Source organism: Haliotis rubra, unplaced genomic scaffold (assembly GCF_003918875.1).
Source record: "Haliotis rubra isolate DU_JTF1 unplaced genomic scaffold, ASM391887v1 Scf10, whole genome shotgun sequence".
NCBI lineage: Eukaryota > Metazoa > Mollusca > Gastropoda > Lepetellida > Haliotidae > Haliotis > Haliotis rubra.
In genome coordinates this window covers 463,810-485,856 of record NW_025764892.1, presented here as the reverse complement: position 1 = coordinate 485,856, position 22,047 = coordinate 463,810, and the positions used below count along the sequence as shown (strand labels likewise).

Genomic DNA, 22,047 nt, shown 5'->3' with positions numbered 1-22,047 from the left:
TCGTAAAGTTACAAACTGCTCTTACATTTGTTAATGAACGTGATGGGCATATAGGTAGTCATACATCTATCTTCAGAGGTTCAAAAGTTAGTCGTACAAAAGCAAATGTCATCTGGTGCTTGAAAACAGGGTATTTAGCCGCTGATTCATTGGAAACACCCACGCACAGTTTGACATTAATATTGACATACTGGCATCCACAAAGGTGTATGAAGTTAAAACTCATTTCTAACAGTCAATTCTTCCCTTCATGTCGTACAATATTTTTATACCCCAACATCTTGTAAGCGAATAAACGTTATAGGTAATTCAAGCGCTCTTCTTTTTATCAATATTTTAGAGAGGGCCATTCCTACCCAAACGTTGTTTTATCCATATTCAGAATGATGGCAGTGATGGAAGACCAAACGTTACACTTTGACTCACGAGAAACATAATACTTAAATCTCACGAGAAAACATAAACTAAATCACGAGAAACATGTTCAAATCTCACGAGAAACATAAAACTAAATCTCACGAGAAACATAATACTCAAATCTCCACGAAACATACAAAACTAAATCACGAGAAACATAATACTAACCAATGAGAAACATAAACTAAATCTCATCGAGAAACATAATACTAAATCTCACGAGAAACATAAAACTAAATCTCACGAGAACATAATAATAATAAATCTCACGAGAAACATAAAACTAAATCTCACGAGAAACATAAACTAAATCTCAATGAGAAACATAATACTAAACTCAACATGGAAACCAACATACTAAATCTCAATAGAGAAACATAAAACTAAATCTCACGAGAAACATAATAATTAAATCCACGAGAACAAACATAAACTAAATCTCACGAGAAACATATAATATCACTAAATCATACCGAGAGAAACATATAATACTAAATCCTACCGAGAAACATAAAACTACGTCCAAATCTCACGAGAGCATAATACAACTTCACGAGAAACATAATACTCAAATCTCATCGAGAAACATAAAACTAAATCTCACGAGAAACATAATACTAAATCCTAATGAGAAACATATAATAATTAAATCTCACGAGAAACATAATACTAAATATCTTGTTCATCGCTCACTCATGTCCACATCTCACCATTGAACCCCTGGATTACAACAGCTTACAAACCCCGTTCCGCCCAACACCCACCCACCCACCTTCCCAGTTCTGGTACCACCTTTATCGGTATCCCGGCGTCCCTCCTTTCTGTGTTCTACATATCTTATCACGTGAATGTGGACCTCCATCTCTGTCTGGCCCTCACTACATGGCAGGTCAACACATGGCAATAGGGCAATGTGGGATGTTGCTGCTATTAAGGATGTTCCTTGTCTCCGTGGATGCAGATGGGGAGGATACATCTGGTAAGTGAAACCTAAAACGCAGCGTAAAACCATATATATTATATACAGAGGACTTAGATATGCCTATATCCAGATAGATGGTAAATAATTCGTTTCCAATTGTGTTTGCAATGCATTGTACAGAATTAATCCCCACTAAACCCATAATTGTCGTAAGAGGCTACTAACGGAATCAAGGTGGTCAGGCTCACTGACTTGGTTGACATGTCATATTATCCCAGTCGTAGATCAATACTCATGCTGTTGATCACTGTATTGTCTGGCCCATGTCGATTATTTAAACCGCCGCCATAGAGTTGAAGATTAAGTTGAGGTGATTTAAACAATATAGTGTACAAAACCACATTGCGTTTTACACTAAAACTAAAGAGTAAGCAAAAGTCAGGGGTTAGTGAGTACAGACATCGTTCCAGAGAGAGGAAGAGATACCAAGTAATGACTCTTTGCATGCGGTGTCTGCTTGTCACTCCATTGTTAACATTGTACGGTCGCTTCGTTACCCCACGATTGCATTATATACCGACACGATCAAAGCGACAATTTAAAAATATTAACCGCCCATTGTTTTCTAGTCATAATTGACGATATTCCCAATCCAGTCTCTACAGAACGAGCTCATTGTCTTGAAGGTTAATACACGTAATGCCCCGACATGAATACATCTTCGCCTGGGTAGTATTACCATCTGACCAACAATAAGTGAAACCGAATAGCCAGACATCAGTGTATTGTTAACGAGGAACAGAGGAACCTTCCAGTACCAGTTTTAGGACGATGCCAGAAAACAAAAAAATGACACACCAAAATGCATTTCGTTTGGTGTTGCAGGCAAATCCATCAAGAACCAGACTAGTTTGCCGAACACTTCCTCATACACCAATATCAATTTCTGCAAACGCGTGTGCTATAGACCATTTCAACGTCGACGTCAAGAAATGAGGAGTCGAGTGAGTGATATCGTTATAACCGGTTATGATAATGTTCATATTGACGCCACCAAATTGTTTAACAAAAAACTATACTAGTTGTGGAACATGAACTACTGTTGACATGAATGAATGTAGTTACCTCCCAAAAGAAACGCATCATGAAAATAGCAATTTCATGTAGCAATGAATTAAAACGATTCTATTTCCATTACAAAAGGTTTTGTTTCATTTATGAGTCCCATGGTGTTTATGTTTTGAAACACTACAACAAAAACGCAACCAAAATCTGCATTTAACAGCATGATTTTCGCCACGCGTAGTGTCACAGAATACAATCACATGCAATGCAATGTGAAAGTTTGGGATCGATAGTCCTCGTCGAGGCGGTATAAAAAGGTTGATCGCCGTCTGTCCATTATTCACTGTATTTGGAATATTGCTGACGAACGCAAATGCCACGGGTCTAAGTGAAGCCAACCGTCATATCGCCATTAGTTTGCTTGAAGCTGGCTAGCCCCAACGCAGTTGCCCGACGCATGAATGTTCAACAAACCATTTCACGGCTCTGGGAGAGATACCTTCGGCAGAATTGCAGGCAGATGCCCTCAGCGAAGTAGACCTTGAGCGAATTCAATTGCATGGTAGGGTACCTGCATGGTCTACATCCGGGCAAGAGTAGAGGTTTCTGCATACAAAATTTTAGATGCATCTGCACATGAATGATACTGCATGGTCTACATCCGGGTACATCACCTGCGTCATCAAACAGCTACGGCGACCAGTACCGCCTCCACAAATATCCGGATTGGAGGAGGATTTCACGCCAGACCGTCAGGGAAATAGTGGTTGAGAGGTTGGTTTACGCCGCCCAAAGACCTTGTTTGGCCCAGCTTGAACAACATCGTCGACATAGAGTTCAACGGTGCACCAACGTTCGTGTTCTCCGGAACCACCGAATTGACGTAGAATCTGGTCTCAGTGGATGAATCACGATTTCTATTGGAAACGACGCGATGGAAGAATGCGGGTGTACAGATCGTCGATCGAACGTCTCTAGGTGGACAGATCTGGCCGGGGCAGTTATGGGACGTGGGGAGTGATCACCTGCCGTAGGAGAAGTGATTTGATGATGATCCAGGGCAAACCTGACAGCCCAACGGTACTCGTGGACGAAATCCTACGCCCACACCTCCTTCCAATCTTTGATCGCCAGAGGAGTTGTTTCCAACAGGACAAATGCCAGGCCCCACACAGCATGTCACACTATAGACTCTTCTAGAACCACAACATCAATGTGCCCCCGGCCCTCAAGATCACCGGATTCTGAACTCCGATCGACATCTGTGGGATGCCCTGGGATGACGTGGGTGCGACGTCGCTGTAAACCTCTCAGCCCCAGACACTTCAGCAACTCGCACTGGCACTACAGGCAGAGGGGCTGCGATTGGGCAACACGAGATTCTGAGACTTAAGTCTGTCTGATGCCGAGGCGATGCCGTGTGGTGTCTTGGATGTGCTCCACCTGCACTCACTAATTTGAGGTATTGACTTCACCCGCCACCAATGCGGTCTCCATGCTGTGACACTCAAACTTCCTTCCTCGAGTTAGTGCCAAAGACGGATAAGTCTCAGACCCCAGTGTGCAGTTCGCTATATTTCATTGACTCCATAAAGCCCACAAGATGTTTCTGCAAAATAAAACATAAAAATACAGTTGAAATCTCTCATACAGTTTCTTTTGGAGAGTATATTTAATGAAACAGTTATCATTCATGCTAAATGCATCTAAAATTTTGTATGCGGGGAAACCTCTATAAGGAAATAACAGTATCCAATTCCACAACTGCATCAGTGTCATCAAATGTACTTTGTTTGACAATATTATATTTTTCTTAGTGCAGAGGTATTTGTAGTGTAACTGGACATGCAGAATATCAGTTAAAGTAGCCCATGTACCGCATACAGTAACGGTAGCCTCTGGGTTGTTCTAGTTTTACAACAGTGTAGCAGGAATCTACACCAAACGTCAGCCTGTGCAAGAGGTTGTCATCCATAGAATGCATATATTTGGATGCATTCTAATCTCACTTCCAAACCAAGATACCTGTACGTTTGTTTGTATTACTGTACAATCTTGTATTTGCCCATCCACTCCAACAAACCATGTGGTGAAAATCAGTCATTCCTTTTTCTCTCACACACACATACCTATACCAAAAACACACATACACTCACCATACACACATACTCCAAACCACACACACACACGTACACTCACTTCACATACAATAATACAACTACACGACACACACATACGCCTTAATTCCTATATACACACACACATAACTACACCACACACACACACATACACTCATCTCACACACTCTACGCCATACACACACACTCACCAAGTAGTAGCTAAGCAATCTGCTCATATATTATATTAAAGTGAAGTTGTATATCCATTGAACCTCCTCGTTGTCCATAACACCACAACTCTAAATGCCAAACCCACAGTTTCACTCCAAACTTGATCACCACGCACTAACTTTACATAATTGAGATTACGCTCTGGCAATACAGCGCGATATTCATTATTATTCGGATAACTCACGTCGAAAGTCGTCCATACTTTTATGAACTCCACGCCGCAAGGACATGCCTAAGGGCATACAACATGATGTCCATTATTACCCTCGGATAACCCAAGCTGCCTGTTAGGGCAAGAAGGTTATTAGTCATATAACTTATCCCGTCGGGTATCCATTTTCTGGTTGGCAGAACATAGACAATTTTGGAACAAATTCGCGTGGACTTCCGGCTCTCAGGAGAATTGTGGAAATTGTTTTACAACTAACAAATGATATATAAATTCGGTATGACTATCAAAAATCTGAGCTTTGGCTACAGGGACTGATCGCCCGTTATTGATTATGAACAAAATACAGTAACTGCTTTTACGTATCAAGGAGGATTTTTGTTCTGAATCGATGTATTTGCAGATGAAGTGAAGTGTAAAGGTACGACAAGCTGCAAGAGTAAAAATCAAAGTAAATATATCCTTGTGGAACAAGTAAAGATTCTTTTACCAGTGTCTGTCAATTGTGCTTGCGTGTTTGCTAACATACTGCTCCTCCGTATATGTCAGACATGGCCAACACAAGAGGTATACACTGGCTCGGAATCCGACGATCCTATAGGCGGAGTTGGACATATGAGACAGACGGAACAGAGAAAGTAAGGAATGCTTTATTTCGAATTAGCCGTGATTACATATCCGGGGGTAAGCATCTCGTTTTCTAAGTTAACAATGAATATATTTCCAGTACCTCTCGTACATCGAACTTCGAAGATAGCAGCAGGTACAGTTATAACTTTGGAATTACCTGTGCAGTGGAAATCACGAACAAAGAAATGGTCGATTGAGTCTTGCACGAACCGTCAACTATTCATCTGTCAGAAGCCTTCAGGTGAGTGAATCCTCGATTGTCATCATTATTCCTTACAGTCCGTTTGAGTCAGAAACGGACCGGATGAATTGCAAATTGAATCATTGGTAATAAAAATTGCCACATAAATATAAATAGTACAACATGTTTACTCATTTACTAATACCCAACAGCTTCTTTATATTTAAAAAATTTGTGTGATTTTGACATCGACCCCTCTACCTGTTTCAGATCACCCTCACATATGTTCGTGTTCCAGAAACATTTGTCAGTACCTTGTTGATAATTCCTAAAGCTTTGGCCGCCCGCTTACGGAATTTATTAATGGCATAAAATGTATTTGGCCCCTTTCTGGCTTCCAATAACGGAAAAATCGTACACTTAAATCATCAACTGTTTCCCACGTCAGCATTCAACTTCATTTTCATCAGGCATGTGCATCCCGTGCACGACGAGATAGTGTATTGTTCCGTTTCTGCGGTTTCACTCGCGCCGCGAGACAGATAACAACTTTTACGTTTTCTAATGATGATAGTTTCTTTAACAACTTTTTGGTGGAGTCCGGAAAATTTTCAAACGTAAGAAAGCTGCGCCAGTATTAGTAAATGATAAACATGTGTACCATTTATATTTATGTGGCAATTTTGTACCATTGCTAATTTGTGAATTCATCGGTCCGTTTCTGACCTAAACGGACTGTAACCGTTGATCCGATGTCTCGTTTCTGATTCTAACCAAAAATAATACTCCAGACTGTTTCCCTGGTCAGTTTTGGAGAGAACTGCACTAATCCAGTGCCACTGTAGTGGGGACGCTCTGCAACACCACTTCCGGTCTCTGGGTAAATATGGCTGCCAGATAGGGCTGGAAGGGGGAGATCTTGCGACAGGTACATGTCTAACTGAAATAAAGTTTCGATTTCGTCGGGTTTTTCTGTGCTGGAAAGTGCAGATACCCAGCGCAGATCGGAAAAAACCGTGTTGTTAATGTTAAAACAAAGCACAATATATATAACACGATGCCTCGTGTGTATATGTGCGTGGGGCGGTGGGAAGCCTAGTGGTTAAAGCGTTGGGCTCGTCAGCCGCCGAAGACCCGGGTTCGAGTCCTAACACTTGGGTACACAATGTGTGAAGCCCATTTCTGGTGTCCCCCACAGTGATGTTGCTGGAATATTGCTAAAAGCGGCGTAAAACCAAACTCAGTCAGCGTCAGTCAGTATATGTGTACGTGCGTGCTTCATGCCATTCATTCGATGGACAGACAGAGACAAATATTTATTCAGTATAAAGGCCACTGTTCCAAAATGTCATTAATCATATTGACATATATAAAATTCTGCTAGTTGTGTCAAAATCACATTATAAAACCATGAAAATGTAAAAAAATTACTTATTACTACTGTCAATAATTTGTTGGACCTTTTTAATTCTAAGGGAAATCTTCCGAACTGACTGAAGTATTGAGCTGATTATTATTAACAAATGTAGTATCAGAATTACATGTGGATATGCCCAGTATATTATGCCGTAATCCGATGATATTGTTCACAGATTAATAATATAATGTTCTTTCATCTCTCAATGTAATACTTCCCTTGTCTCTAAACAATACTGGCACAACCTATCTCCATACAATGTAGAGGAGTATCTTCCATTATTTACAGTTTATTCTAAAGTAACTACATCTAGAAATCTGGCTAAACAACCTTTAAACTGTAAATGGTAAGGGATGACGTAAGATGTGTTTCAACTTGTAAAAGAGAATTAAACTGTTTGTATAAAACAAAATGACAAAGCATCAACTTCTGTATATGCCATTCTGCTTACAAGCCATCAGCCAATCTCTGACAGAAGGCACAAAATAAACATCTCAACATAACCCACCTTCCCGGAGATACCCATACAAATCCAAATCTATATTTGAAGAGAGTATTCTTAATATGACTCAGCCCAAGTGATCTCTACCTCCCTGCATCTAATGATAATGTAAGCATCCTGTAACACTGATAAGGCAGGACGACGATTTGGTCCATATACAATAATTTACACCAATATTTTGACAGCCCCTATCATATATAAGATAACTGCAGAGGCATCCTGCCACACCTCGCCCAGAGCCATTACATTACAAGTATTCTTTTGTACCTTCAATATCATTTTACTAGTGTTGGGAATTGGTTGAAATATCACAATTGATGATTGCTTCATTACCAACGAAACAACTATCATCGAAAAATTGGTCAAGGTCATTTTCAGATTTTCCTATCCACGTCGCTACTGCATATGTATGTGCATGATGCAACTTGGTTACTTTAAAGTGTTGACTAATATATCATGGAACATAAACTTCCCGGAGTCTTCAAAAATATATTCAGTCATGGTTTTCAGTTGAGAAGTGAGTTTTCTAAGAATTAAACACGGTTTTCAGGCCTCGGATAACTTCTTTCACGATATAGTTCCATTGTCAGTATTTCAGCGACTGGGAAACAGTAGGTTCCAAAATCTGTTTCTGTCTTCATTTATGAGCAAATGTGATCGATTGCTTGGTCGTTTGGTCACTTCGACCAATCTTCGACTATTTCAACTATCGGAACACCACTCACTTTTACACATCTTTAATCTGAACACTTTCAATAGCGTTTTACAAAAAGGAAGTAACCCCATATTTCTGCTCCATTCCACAAAATTGGTTTCATTAACAGTATCAAATACTTTAAAAATATTTGCCATGATAATGAGCCAAAACTTATAATTCGATGGGCGGTTAAAGAATCCAAGGCTTAGTAACCCGCGTTCGAAACTGTATGTACCCGATGTGTTTTTCAGAAAAACAGAGCCGAAGGTAAGTTTATTTGGCTTTTAAGTTCAATTCTAGTGACATAATAAATATTTGAGCTGATAATTATTTGAGGCACAATTATGAAAGCAAATTGTACAAATAAAAATTATCATGATATTAATTTTGTGGGATTTATGCCAGTAAGCTTATTGTTGGGAATTACGGACGCGTTTTGACTCAGACCATAATACTAGTAACGAAAATGACATAATGATAATTTAAAATGTATTTCCAGCCAAGTCTCTACTGCTTCAAGATCCAAGGACGTAATGCGGATGATGTTTCGTGTAGATCAAAAGGGGACGATCTACCGGGATGTTTCTGCCATAGATGAGCATGGGAAACAATTCGTCGACAATTGTACCTGGAACCGATTTTGACTATTCTGGAAGCTGGGCCGTAACGGGGACGCCTGAAGGTGATGCAAGCTGCGAATACGCAGTTCTTCATTCCTGATTGTAGAGGAACCACAGTACAGTATGGGCATACGTCAAGGTCCTTGCATGACATACTAAAATGATGAAATACGTTCTACGTAATAAAATGATTCAAACAATTTACTTCCTTTACACTGTGTCGGAGCAACTATGCAAAGTAGTCATTCTTGATAACACTGCCAAACATGCTCTTTGATCGATCTTTACGATATGTTTTGATTTTGGGACAGATTAATGTTAATCAGACTCTAAACATCTCTTTGAACATTCGCCTAGATTTAGCATTATGTTTTATGACGGGCGCCACCGGTGGGGCGGGATACGCCTCACCTTTCGCGAACACCTGGTAGCATCACCATTTCATACCGATTCATAAACACATGCCTCACCGTCATCGTATCGCATGGTGACAATCACTGGATTGTCTGGTCCAGAATTGATTAAGCTATTAAACAACAATCAAAACAGCTGTAATAACTGGCTTGAAACCAATACATACTCATGATTTATGTCAGAATTATACAATCAATTTTGCTTTAGCAGATACTCTTAGGATGTGGAAAGGGTGTTGTCGCTCTTTTTCAACATTATTATAAAATGTTTCTACAAGCCACATTGTTTAGACCTGTGGTGTTTGGTTAATTGAAGCTATCATCTTTTATAGGGCATTGCGCCACACCTTGGTGCGCTTCTAAGCTGGTATTTTCTAACTGATGTCTTTTTGTTCCGCAGCATGTCAATATTCAGAAACAAATATGACTATTCGCTATTTTGTGTATGAGGATTCCTTTCATTCTTCAATTGATGTAATTTGTGCTGCGGCGAAGCAGATACTAGTTATCATGATAAATCAATTCTTCATTCATGTGGTCAACTACGAATATTCTCGAGGTACTCGTATTTGATCGCATCAGGGCGGATACAGCTTTTGAGAAGTGGGGGTGGGGGTGCACTTTCATTTTCACGAGAGAGCTTTCCAATGGTCATTTAATAAACTTTTAGGACAAAAAGGGGGATGCGCAGCTCTGTGCACGCGCGCAAACACACACGCACACACGCACACACACACGCACGCACACACACACACCTCTGGATCCGCCTACGCGCATCAAGCATCTGAAGTAAGGTATGAGCAAACACAGATTGTCACACATACACAAATAATACATGCGTTTATGTAGCTGTCGAGTGAGGTTCACTCATGGAAGTTCAGATTCAAGGAGTATCCAGGTACTTCATCTGCCTATGAATCCATGTTTGAGGTGAAGTGCGACTTCACTAAAGCCAGAACCTTGGAGAGTGATACCACCTCCAACACTGACAAGTACGTGTATAAGTATGAGATGAAAAGGGCAAAATACGAGGCCATCAAAACGTTTTCAGCCTAAAATACTTCTGATATGTGTGCATGATAAAATAACCGCATGATACTGAAGAAATAGAGATTGATACAGGATCAAGTGTGTGATATGACTTATTCGAAACGAGTGTGAAATTATGTATTGTCCAAGCGAGGGCGAGGGCAAAATGTTACTATAAGTTTGTACGAGTTTCGTGCAAGCTTATGACACACTTGCTCGAGTGTAATAATTTCTTTATTATCCATTTTATTCATGTACATTTGTGCAGTAAACACGGTAAGCAAAATTAATGATTTATCTTCATTGACGTCAGCGTTCAATTGTTTAATGACGTCACAGACGACGAAACACAGAAACAATTGTTCGCTTTTCAAACGTGTGATATGTGCACATGTGATATATATATATATGACACTGGTTATGTTTCGCCACACATGGGTAATAAAGGTTTATATCATTCACACGGGGTACTACTGAACCACGGGGCGTGTCACGCTTAGAAACAGCGTTAGAAAGACATATAGGTATATAGACCCTACCCTAAAACTATATAAAAGGAGGCGTGTCACGCTTAGAAACAGCGTTAGAAAGACATATAGGTATATAGACCTACCCTAATATATATAAAGGAGGCGTGTCACGCTTAGAAACAGCGTTAGAAAGACATATGGCAGGCATATAGACCCTCCTACCCTAGTAGTACTATATAAAAGGAAAGGGATGTAACGACGGAACCACCTTCTCGATCATCAGTTAGATTTCACCACGTAAAATATTTTTAAGGCCCCCGTCAGAGGCCTATACGGATAGAAAAGTTAGATAATTTCCTACAAAATGAGGTATAAATGGTCACAATCGGATCATTATTTCAAACGTTATACGCCACGACTCACCGAAAACAGCTACCTCCGCAATTCCAAGCCAAAATCATGGATCACCCAAGACAGCGAAAACTCACCTTTTAAATTCGTTTATTAATTCCAGCTAATGTTGACAGCACCTATGTGGGGCTAAATTCGATCGACAGGGGGCATTCCACGGGTCTGAAATTTTATTGCAAACATCTACAAATCTATTTCCTCGACAGTAAGCAGGCATTTTCTCCAAAACCATGGGTAATCATACTCACTTGTCGGCCATAGATGGCTCCTTGACATTCAAGTGACCTGAGCAGTAAATTGGTAAGAATAATTTTAGAGATTAAATATGTAAATATAATTTCCTAAATCAATATCGAATGCTTTTGTACAACCTCTAAATTATTCTTAACAATTTACTGTTCCGTACATCATCCAAAATAGAAGGAATATTGCAAAGTTCATATTTCGCGCCCATTAGCAAACAGTCAAAATACTACAGTATATTTTTTCTCCACCAATCGGATGGCCCAATTCAGTTTCTGCGGATCCGCGCAGATCACTCTGAATGTCAAGGCCATCTATGGCCGACAAGTGAGTAATGATTGCCCATGGTTTTGGAGAAAATGCCTGCTTACTGTCGAGGAAATGATTTTTAGATGATGCAATAAAATTTCAGAACTCCGTGGAATGCCCCCTGTCGATCGAATCTAGCCCCACACAGGTGCTGGGTCAACGTGGCTGGAATTAATAAACGAAATTTAAAGCAGTGAGTTTTCGCTGTCTTGGGTGATCACATGATTTTGGCTTGGAATTGCGGAGGTAGCTGTTTCTTTTCGGTGAGTCGGCGTATAACTTTGAAATAATGATCCGATTGTGACCATTTATAGCTCTCATTTTGTAGGGGAAATTATCTTTCTTATCCGGGTAGCCCTCGACGGGGCCTTCAAAAATAGTTTACGTGGTGAAATCCAACTTCTATTGAGTAGGGGATGGTTTCGTCGTTACATCCCTTTGCCTTTATATAGTACCAGGGTAGGGTCTATATTACCTATATGTCTTCTCTAACGCTGTTTCTAAGCGTGGCACGCCTATCGTGACTCGAACTGCTGTCAATCGCTCTTCAATGTGCTTTGCCGGGTGGCCTCCGTTGAGGACCAAGAACTTTATGACTGCTCTATACTCGAGCTAATCCGTTTCTGCCAGTTCCATATATGGGTACATGTGGATCAGATGTCATGTGACTGGAAACTAGTGACATCTGCATGTCAATATTACGTTTATGTAAATGATATAAACCATTCTTGAATATCATACAATTATTTTTTGTCGTGCACATATCAGAAGTATTTTAGTTCTTAGCCAAAAACATTTTGATAGCACCACGCACGCACGCACGCACGCACACACACACACACACACACACCTGGCGTCATTATTAAAGAAGGGTCAAGCTGTTGGTAACACTATTTCTTAAAAGTTGTAAAATCTTTTCGCGTGCAATATATACACCTGGATGTTTTACAAACTTTCTTAGCAGTATGGAAAACACATCAGGCCTTTGAAATGTCCTTATCAGCCGTCTCTTTAACGTCCGATACATTCTGTTACAATGGAACATTTTTTATTCAAATTGTCAATATGGAAATCTACCTGCCACTTAATGTCAACCATTTGCACGTGCAAGTCGCTCTATCCATGGAAAGTGGAGGACAATACACATGCATTGATGCTTTTTCACTGTCGTTCACTGTTCAGTTACCCGTTTGTAATCGCAGCTTAAAATGAGACCTTTTTTTACACTTGCTGACAGGGGTGAGGCTATAGGCCTTTTGGAATCTGGTCAAACTCAGCGGCAGGTTGCTGTCCGCTTTAATGTTAGTCAGAGTGCTATTGGTAGACTGTGGCAGAGATTTCAAGCCAATGGGTCCGTGGAATATGCACGTGGACCAGGTCGCCCCAGAGTCAGAACAGTCAGAGATGATGGGCAGAACATGATTAACAATGCGTTACGAAACAGATTCTTTAACGCAGCAGGTCTTCAGACAGAACACTTTTAGGTTAACAATGTAAGGATATCCAGGAGCACCGTTCGTTCGTTTAAGGGCAGCCGGACTCCGCTGTAGGCAACCTGCACTTCGTAAACCACTAACACCAACGTAAACAAGCAGGCGCGTTTGAGATGGAGAGAAGACATCATGACATCATGACCTGGAATCAACCTTAATGGTCCCGTGCGCTTCACAGATGAAAGCAGATTCAATAATTCCTTCCATGATGGTCGGCAGAGGATTTAATGTCGCAATGGAGAGCGAATCACAGATGCAATAACTGTGGCCACGCATAACCGATTGGTGGTGGGGTGGGGGATCATGGTTTGGGCAGGGATAACTCCTACCGGACGTACTCCACTGCACGTGGTCAACGGTAATCTTACCCGACCTGCGCGTCATCGGGACGAGTTTCTGCTCTACTATAGCAGTACCATTCCTGCAAGCTATGCATGGCTGATATGGTCGACCCTATATGTACTGCAGGACGAAAACGCTAGGCCAGAATTGTTACGCCTGCCGGACCTCAACCCAATTGAGCATGCCTGGGATAACTCGGTCGACGTGTGTATACACGTCACCCAGCACCAGTGGATCTCCCAGGACTCCGCAGAGCTCTAGTAGAGGAATGGAATGTGATTCCGCTAGCATTCTTTATGAACTTGATAAGGAGCATGAGAACAAGGTGCACCTGTGTCTTAGACGCGCGAGGAGGGTACACAAGATATTGACTCACATAGTGCTTCATGTTTGTCATTTTCATTTTGGGGGTTGGTGTACACAAGTGATGTTTGCCAGATTTTGTCTGTATGTAACGATGTCACGTTTGTCAACACATAAAACATTATGATGGCACGCTTAATTCTAGTATTTCTGAGAAACTTTTCGTTACATGTGCTATATATCATTTGACCCTTTATTAATGACGTCTAGTATACATACATTCATACATAATACATACATACATACATACATACATACATACATACATACACACATACATACATACATACATACATACATACATACATACATTCATACATACATACATACATACATACATACATACATACATACATACATACATACATACATACACACATACACACACATACATACATATATACATAGTACATACATACATGCATGCATACATACACACACATACACACACACATACACACACACACACACACACACACACACACACACACACACACACACATACATACATACATACATACATACATACATACATACATACATACATAGTACATACATGCAAATACATACATATACATGTTCTTGCTTTGACCAGGCCTGCCAACAAGTTTGCAACTCTTACTGAGAGCACGTTGTCTGTGAGTCTGGACATCATCGACCCCGCCAATAACCTCCCTGTAACCACAGCAACCTTGGGTCAGCAAGTCCGCCTCCAGCTGAAGCTGAACAACGTGGACGGTATGAACAGACATTCAGAGTTATGCAATTATGACGAAACATAGTAGCGTTAGAGAACGAAGCACTTCTATGTCAGTAATCCTCGCTCACTAAATTGTCACGCACTCCAACAAAGAGAATATGTATTTAATTTAACAGGTCTTGTTCATATTTACAGTATGTCAGTTTCAGTTTAAACCTTGTTGGTTTCAGATTTCGGCGTGAACGCCATCTCCCCATTCAACTGCTCTGTGGGGACACTGGACCATAGACACAACGTCGTCTTCACCGACGAACACGGGTACGTAGACACATGGTACAGCGCAGTGTGTTCACTCTGAATGTCTTTCATCCCTAATGAGTAACGTGAAGCTAAAGTAGAAACTGAGGTTAATAGATGTCAGGGGCGTACCAAAATAAAAAACAGCCCGGGCTTACACATGATTGTTGCTAAAAAGGTTGGGCAAGCCCTCAATACTATCTAAATATGAAGCTTTGTAACCTATTGGGCTTACACGAAAAAAATGGCATAATTTTATAGCATAACTGCACTTTCATAATGCATGTCGTCTATAATCCTAAAGTGCGCAGGCAGTGCGTCAATGGAAATGTATAAGAAGTATGTATTGTTTGTCAAATTTCCAATATTTTCTATATTTATATGTCTTTAATCTATAACTTTATGTTACCTTAGACACGATTCGGATTATCATTAATTGAGAAACATTCTATTAATATACTCTCCCAAAAAAGAAACGCATCATGAAAATAGCAATTTCATGTAGCAATGAATTGAAACGTGATTCATTTTACAAAAGGTTTTGCTCTGTTTATGAGTCCTATGGTGTTTATGTTTTGAAACATCACAACTAAACGCACCATCCGTAAAATACCCGTATTTAACAGCATGATTTTCAATTTCGGCGTGTAGTATCAATAGAATACACAATTCACATGCAATGCACGTGAAAGTTGGGGATCAGATAGTCTCATTATTCTCTTCCCACAGAGATTACTTGTCATATCTTCCTACAAACCTCTGTTCTAATACGGCCATATTTCCCAGTTCTCGTAAAATCCCCTAGCGGCAAAAAATCGCAACACGAATTATCTCCCTTCTGTATATCCAATCAGAACACGTGTAACATCGACTAATACACGCAAATATTAAATACAAATATCCCCTCTGCCGGGGACTTGTGTTGATGTGACACACAAGGCATTTAATGGCTAGCTTATCCGTTGTCAACGAGGGCGAGGGAGACGCCATTGAAGCGCTATTACATGACTTAGTTCTGTCTAGAAGAAACGTTTGCGCATCGCGCAGGGGAAGAGGTTCTAGTTTTCCCGAAGCATACGGAAATTACCGAGACCTTGCGAATGATCACTTTGAAACAACGTCGCTGATTGCACAACCAAATCTGATTGCAACCAATCACGAATCCTGAACACTCGCACCACGAAAGGGTTGCGGTATTAGAACAGAGGTTCGTTGGAAGATATGACAAGTAACCTCTGTGGAAGAGAATGATAGTCTCAATGAAGGGTATAAAAGGTTGATTGCTGTCTGTCGATTATTCACTGTATTTGGAATATTGTTGACGAACTCAAAATGCCACGTCTAAGTGAAGCCAACCGTCATATCGCCATTGGTTTGCTTGAAGCTGGCCAGTCTTAACGTGCAGTTGCCCGACGCATGAATGTTCACCAAAGCACCGTTTCACGGCTCTGGGAGAGATATCGCCGGCAGAATTCGGTAGCAGATGCCCCTCGTAGTGGGCGACCTCGAGCGACCACTGCGGCGCAGGATCGCTACATCCGGGTACATCACCTGCGTCATCGAACAGCTACGGCGACCAGTACCGCTCGAGAAATACCCGCCAGGAACAGGTTGAGAGGCTGGTTTACGTGCCAGAAGACCTTATTTTGGCCCTGTGCTTCGACAACAACAGCGTCGAAATCGAGTTCAATGGTGCACCAACGTTCAGGCCTGGAACCTACCAAACTGGCGTAGAATCTGGTTCAGTGATGAATCACGATTTCTATTGGAACGACTTCGATGGAAGAATGCGGGTGTACAGATGTCGACGTGAACGTTTCGCCGACGCTTGCGTTCCCCAGGTGGACAGATTCGGCTGGGGCAGTGTTATGATGTGGGAGCGATCACCTGCCGTAGGAGAAGTGATTTGATGATGATCCAGGGCAACCTGACAGCTCAACGGTACTGTGACGAAATCCTACGCCCACACCTCCTTCCAATCATTGATCGCCAGAGGGAGTTGTTTCAACAGGACAATGCCAGGCCCCACACAGCACGTCACACTAGAGACTTCCTCCAGAACCACAACATCAATGTGCTCCCCTGGCCCTCAAGATCACCGGACTTAAACCCGATCGAACATCTGTGGGATGCCCTGGACAGACGGGTGCGACGCCGTAACCCTCAGCCCCAGACACTTCAGCAACTCGCACAGGCACTACAGGCAGAGTGGGCTGCGATTGGGAACACGAGATTCTGAGACTTTCTCGTTCGATGCCGAGGCGATGCCGTGCAGTTCTGGATGCCCACCGTGGTCACACGAGGTATTGACTTCAGCGCCACCACACGTCTCCATGTGACACTCAGACTGACTTTCCTCGAGTTGGTGCCAAAGACGGATAAGTCTGCATTCCCAGTGTGCAATTTCGCTATATTTCATTGACTCATAAAGCCTACAAGATGTTTCAAAATAAACATAAAAATACAGTTGAAATTCCTATATGCGTTTCTTTTTTGGGAGAGTACATGTATTAGCACACCGCTAACTTGTAAGGTATATTCCCGCACGAGTTGCCAACGGCAACATACTAACGGCAATACATCTAGAAACGATGATTTGTACGATATTTTCCGAAGGACGTAGATCTAGGGGAAGTAACTCCTCTACAGAGAAACAGATAAAGCGCTGACTGTGGAGATCTTCCGATTCAGATCAAAACATGCAGTAAACTATGTTAAAACGAAACGAAGACGCTTATATCGAACTAAAGTGAATATCGAACTAAAGTGTACATCGATCTAGCTTTTTGGTCCCGATCACTTTTTGCATGTTTTAGTCGAAATGTGTAATAGGAGCTACGTTTATAACGAACTAAATTTACTTGTCCCATTGACTTCGTTATAACCGTAGTTGTATTTTGTATATTCTATAAGATGTCATATTACCTGTGCTATATTCTCGATATTCTGTACAGCTTGTGTACTGCTACATGTACTTATTCTCCTGTATATTGTACGTTATACTTTCCATATCGTGTTTTGTTTCATGAGGCAACCTACTTTAATGGGAACAGGGTTATGCAATTATGACGAAACTTAGTAGCGTTAGAGAACGAAGCACTTTCATGTCAGTAATCTTCGCTCGCTATCTTCCAACAAAAGGAGCCCGTGAAGATCCAGGTTAGAAATGATCTTCAGTAACCCATGCTTGTCGTAAGAGGCGAAAAACGGGATTGGGTGGTCAGGTTCGCTGACTTTGTTGACACATGTCATCGTATCCCCATTGCGGAGATCGATGCTCATGCTGTTGATCACTGGATTGTGTGGTCAAGAATTGATTATTTACAGATCGTCGCCATATAGCTGGAATATTGTTGAGTGCGTCGTAAAACTAAACTCACTCATTACTTTAACGGAAGCTGTTTCGGCGGATAATCGATACTTATTGAACATGTTGTCAACGTTCATTGAAGCTCTACAGCTGTACATTGTCTTTTTGTTTGTACTCTGATTTCTTGTACTCAGTATTTAGACTTTAATGTTCTGATTCATGAGAGGATTTATTGAAACTTTTGAGGGCCGGTGGGGTAGCCTAGTGGTTAAAGCGTTGGCTCGTCACGCCGAAGACCTGGGTTCGAATCCCCACATGGGTGCAATGTGTGAAGCCCATGTCTGGTGTCCCCCGCCGTGATGTTGCTGGAATATTGCTAAAAGCGGCGTAAAACCAAACTCAGTCAGTCAGTCAGTTAAACTTTTGACATGTCGAATCCAGATGTTCTCCTAGAGATGCCCAAATCATCTTCCTGAACAATGACGTCACTACATGGCGCAGCGAGATTTTCGAAACATTCGCCTTTTCCGGTTATAAAAAACTGTACTTCCGGTGCCAGTACCACGTGTGCTTCACAGAGGATCAGGATTACTGCAGGGATGTAAGTACAGCTGATATTTGAACTGAAATACGAGAGATTAATAATCGGGCATAATTAACTATATACGTAAACTTTTTTAATTTTGCATGTGTTTAGTTTAGTTCTTTCTGTCCGTGAAATTCTATCTCTTAATTGCCGTGGGTCATGTCACAAGCTTCCTGGGGCGGTGGGGTAGCCTAGTGGTTAAACCGTTGGCTTGCCACGCCGAAAACCCGGGTTCGGCTCCACACATGGGTACCCATTTTTAGTGTCCCCCGCCGTGATATTCCTGGAATATAGCTAAAAGCGGCGTAAAACCATACTTACTCACTCGCAAGCTACCTTTCAGGTTCGACTGGTTAAAGTAAATTCAGCTTTATAGAATCATATTCGAGCTTACAACAGCTGAGTGGTATTTGTATCTTCAACAGATGTGTCGTCTCTCCACGAGGAACTCGAGACATCTCCACCGGAGAAGTTTGAGTGCCAAGCACGAGGATGAAAAGATACAGGAAATGCTAGCAACTCTGGACATTGAGTCTCCATAATGACAATGGTGAACTTCATCATGACATCATTTCGATGTAATACATAGATGTCAACCAAACTGAAATAAATCAGATAGGTCAGAGCATAGTGTGTTATTTTAAAATCAGCTTTGATATTAGGGTACACCACATAGTTCAATACCGTGAAGTCGTGTCACAAGCTACCTGGGGCGGTGGGGTAGCCTAGTGGTAAAAGCGTTGGCTTGCCACGCCGAAGACCCGGGTTCGACTCCACACATGGGTACCCACTTTTAGTGTCCCCCGATGTGATATTGCTGGAATATAGCTAAAAGCGGCGTAAAACCATACTTACTCACTCGCAAGCTACCTTTCAGGTTCGACTGGTTAAAGTAAATTCAGCTTTATAGAATCATATTCGAGCTTACAACAGCTGAGTGGTATTTGTATCTTCAACAGATGTGTCGTCTCTCCACGAGGAACTCGAGACATCTCCACCGGAGAAGTTTGAGTGCCAAGCACGAGGATGAAAAGATACAGGAAATGCTAGCAACTCTGGACATTGAGTCTCCATAATGACAATGGTGAACCTCATCATGACATCATTTCGATGTAATACATAGATGTCAACCAAACTGAAATAAATCAGATAGGTCACAGCATAATGTGTTCTTTTAAAATCAGCTTTGATATTAGGGTACACCACATAGTTCATTACCGTGAAGTCGACTCCCTAAGGCGCGTAAAAACATAATAGCAAGGGGGCCTTCATGCACCACTGGCTGGTTACAATGGGATTAAAATCACAGGAAGCAGGCAAACCTGTAACTACAAATCAGCAGAAAAATATCTATCTAAACAAATGACATTACGTTTATATATACATGTATACCAGTGAACAGAGAATCGCGTTTAGTGTTTTCAGTTATTGAGTATGGTTGTGGGTAATATTCTGATGAAGTGGTTTTCATATAATTATTGGGGCGGTGGGGTAGCCTTATGGTTAAACCGTTCGCACTTCACGCCGAAGACCCGGTTTCGATTCCCCACATGGGTACAATGTTTGAAGCCCATTCTGGTGTTCCCCGTAGCGATATTGCTGGAATATTACAAAGAGCGGCGTAAAACCATACTCACTCATATTATTATGTGTGCCTTCCGTACTCTAAAGGATACACATTAGCATTGTTTTATATGTTATATTTTGCCACTGATTCTTCAAGCACCCACTTTGATAACCTATAAGCATTTGGTGTCAAACGGTCGATCGATCATTTTGCACGTGCAACGAGCCGAGGCGAGCCGACAGGAAGAGTTCAGAGGTTATGCTCAACCAGTACACCGATTCTTTATACAGAGCGATTTAGCAAGACTTGCATGTTGAAATGACTGATAACAGCAACGTGAGTGAGCGTTTTACTGTATGCCGCTGTGAATAGTACGTGTTGTAGGTATATCACTGCATGTCAGGCTGTCACTGTGACGCCATGATCTTGACGTGTTTGTTGTTGTTGTTGATGTTGTTGTTGATGTTGCCGTATTCAACAATTTGCCAGCCCTATGACGTCGTTCTTAATCGAGTCTGTATATTGGCGTTGTTTGTTTTTGGATTGTGCATGGAGCATACATGTTTGCAAGTTACATCTGCAACGCCAGGCATTGTTCATGAAAATCTTTGATTATGCTTTTCAACAAAACTACAAGCCATTGGATAAATAGAACACTTCTTGTGGCATACAGTTTTACAACAATCTGAAACGAAATTATTGTTTTCAAGAATCTTCACCGATTTTTTAAATCCTACATAGTGTTTCTTCTTCATAACCGAACTGCTGGAATATGTCAGCAATAGAGTGCATCCACTGTGTTGAAAACCCTTCAAAATGGTTTGTCTCTCATTAGCGTCTCTCTCCCTCCCTCTCTCCTCTCTCTCCCTCTCTCTCTCTGTGTCTGTCTCCTCTCTCTCTCTCTCTCTCTCTGTGTCTGTCTCCCTCCTCTCTCTCTCTCTTTCTCTCTCTCTCCTCTCCCTCTCTCTGTGTCTCTCTCTCTCCCTCTCTCCTCTCTCTCTCTCTCTCTCTCTCTCTCTCTCTGTCTCTCTCTCTCTCTCTCTCTCTCTCTCTCTCTCTCTCTCTCTCTCTCTCTCACACACACACACACACACACACACACATTATGTAGCAGTCATCAGGACCAGAAAGAGTCTTTGCCCACACATATAACACGCTGATTCATTGATCAATGTCTAATTAGTTAGAAAGGTAATCAAGATTGCGTTATCAAGAAACTCTAGCTGACATGTTCCGTCTCTGTGACAAGCAGGCTCTGTTTATTCCTACAATTATTCATTCCATTTGTGTCATAATAGAGACCGTCCTCTTGCGTAACAGAAGTACGTCCGGAGACACGGTGGACATGATAATGGCTTGCTGATTCCACCAATCACTGAACAAGGTGCTAATACATTACAATTTAAGTTTGGTAGGAGTCAGTGGAGGTAACATAAACACATTCTTTATAATAGCGGAGTGAAATCTTACAGTTACTGTTGTTTGCCATTTGCTGGCACACTCTATGGTTTTCATTTACGCATCAGATGCCAAGAATAAAAAG

The 22,047-nt window shown here is 41.4% G+C and overlaps 1 protein-coding gene across 1 annotated transcript; it reads left to right on the top strand.

Annotated features, from left to right (window-relative positions):
- Positions 1-10,237: 10,237 nt before the first annotated feature.
- On the top strand, positions 10,238-19,563 carry LOC124266174. The gene is made up of 5 exons (XM_046700981.1): positions 10,238-10,376; positions 14,640-14,782; positions 14,975-15,062; positions 18,793-18,952; positions 19,363-19,563. The coding sequence occupies exons 1-5, from the start codon at positions 10,306-10,308 to the stop codon at positions 19,477-19,479; spliced, it is 579 nt and encodes a 192-aa protein (XP_046556937.1). The 5' UTR covers positions 10,238-10,305; the 3' UTR covers positions 19,480-19,563.
- The last annotated feature ends 2,484 nt before the right edge of the window (positions 19,564-22,047 follow it).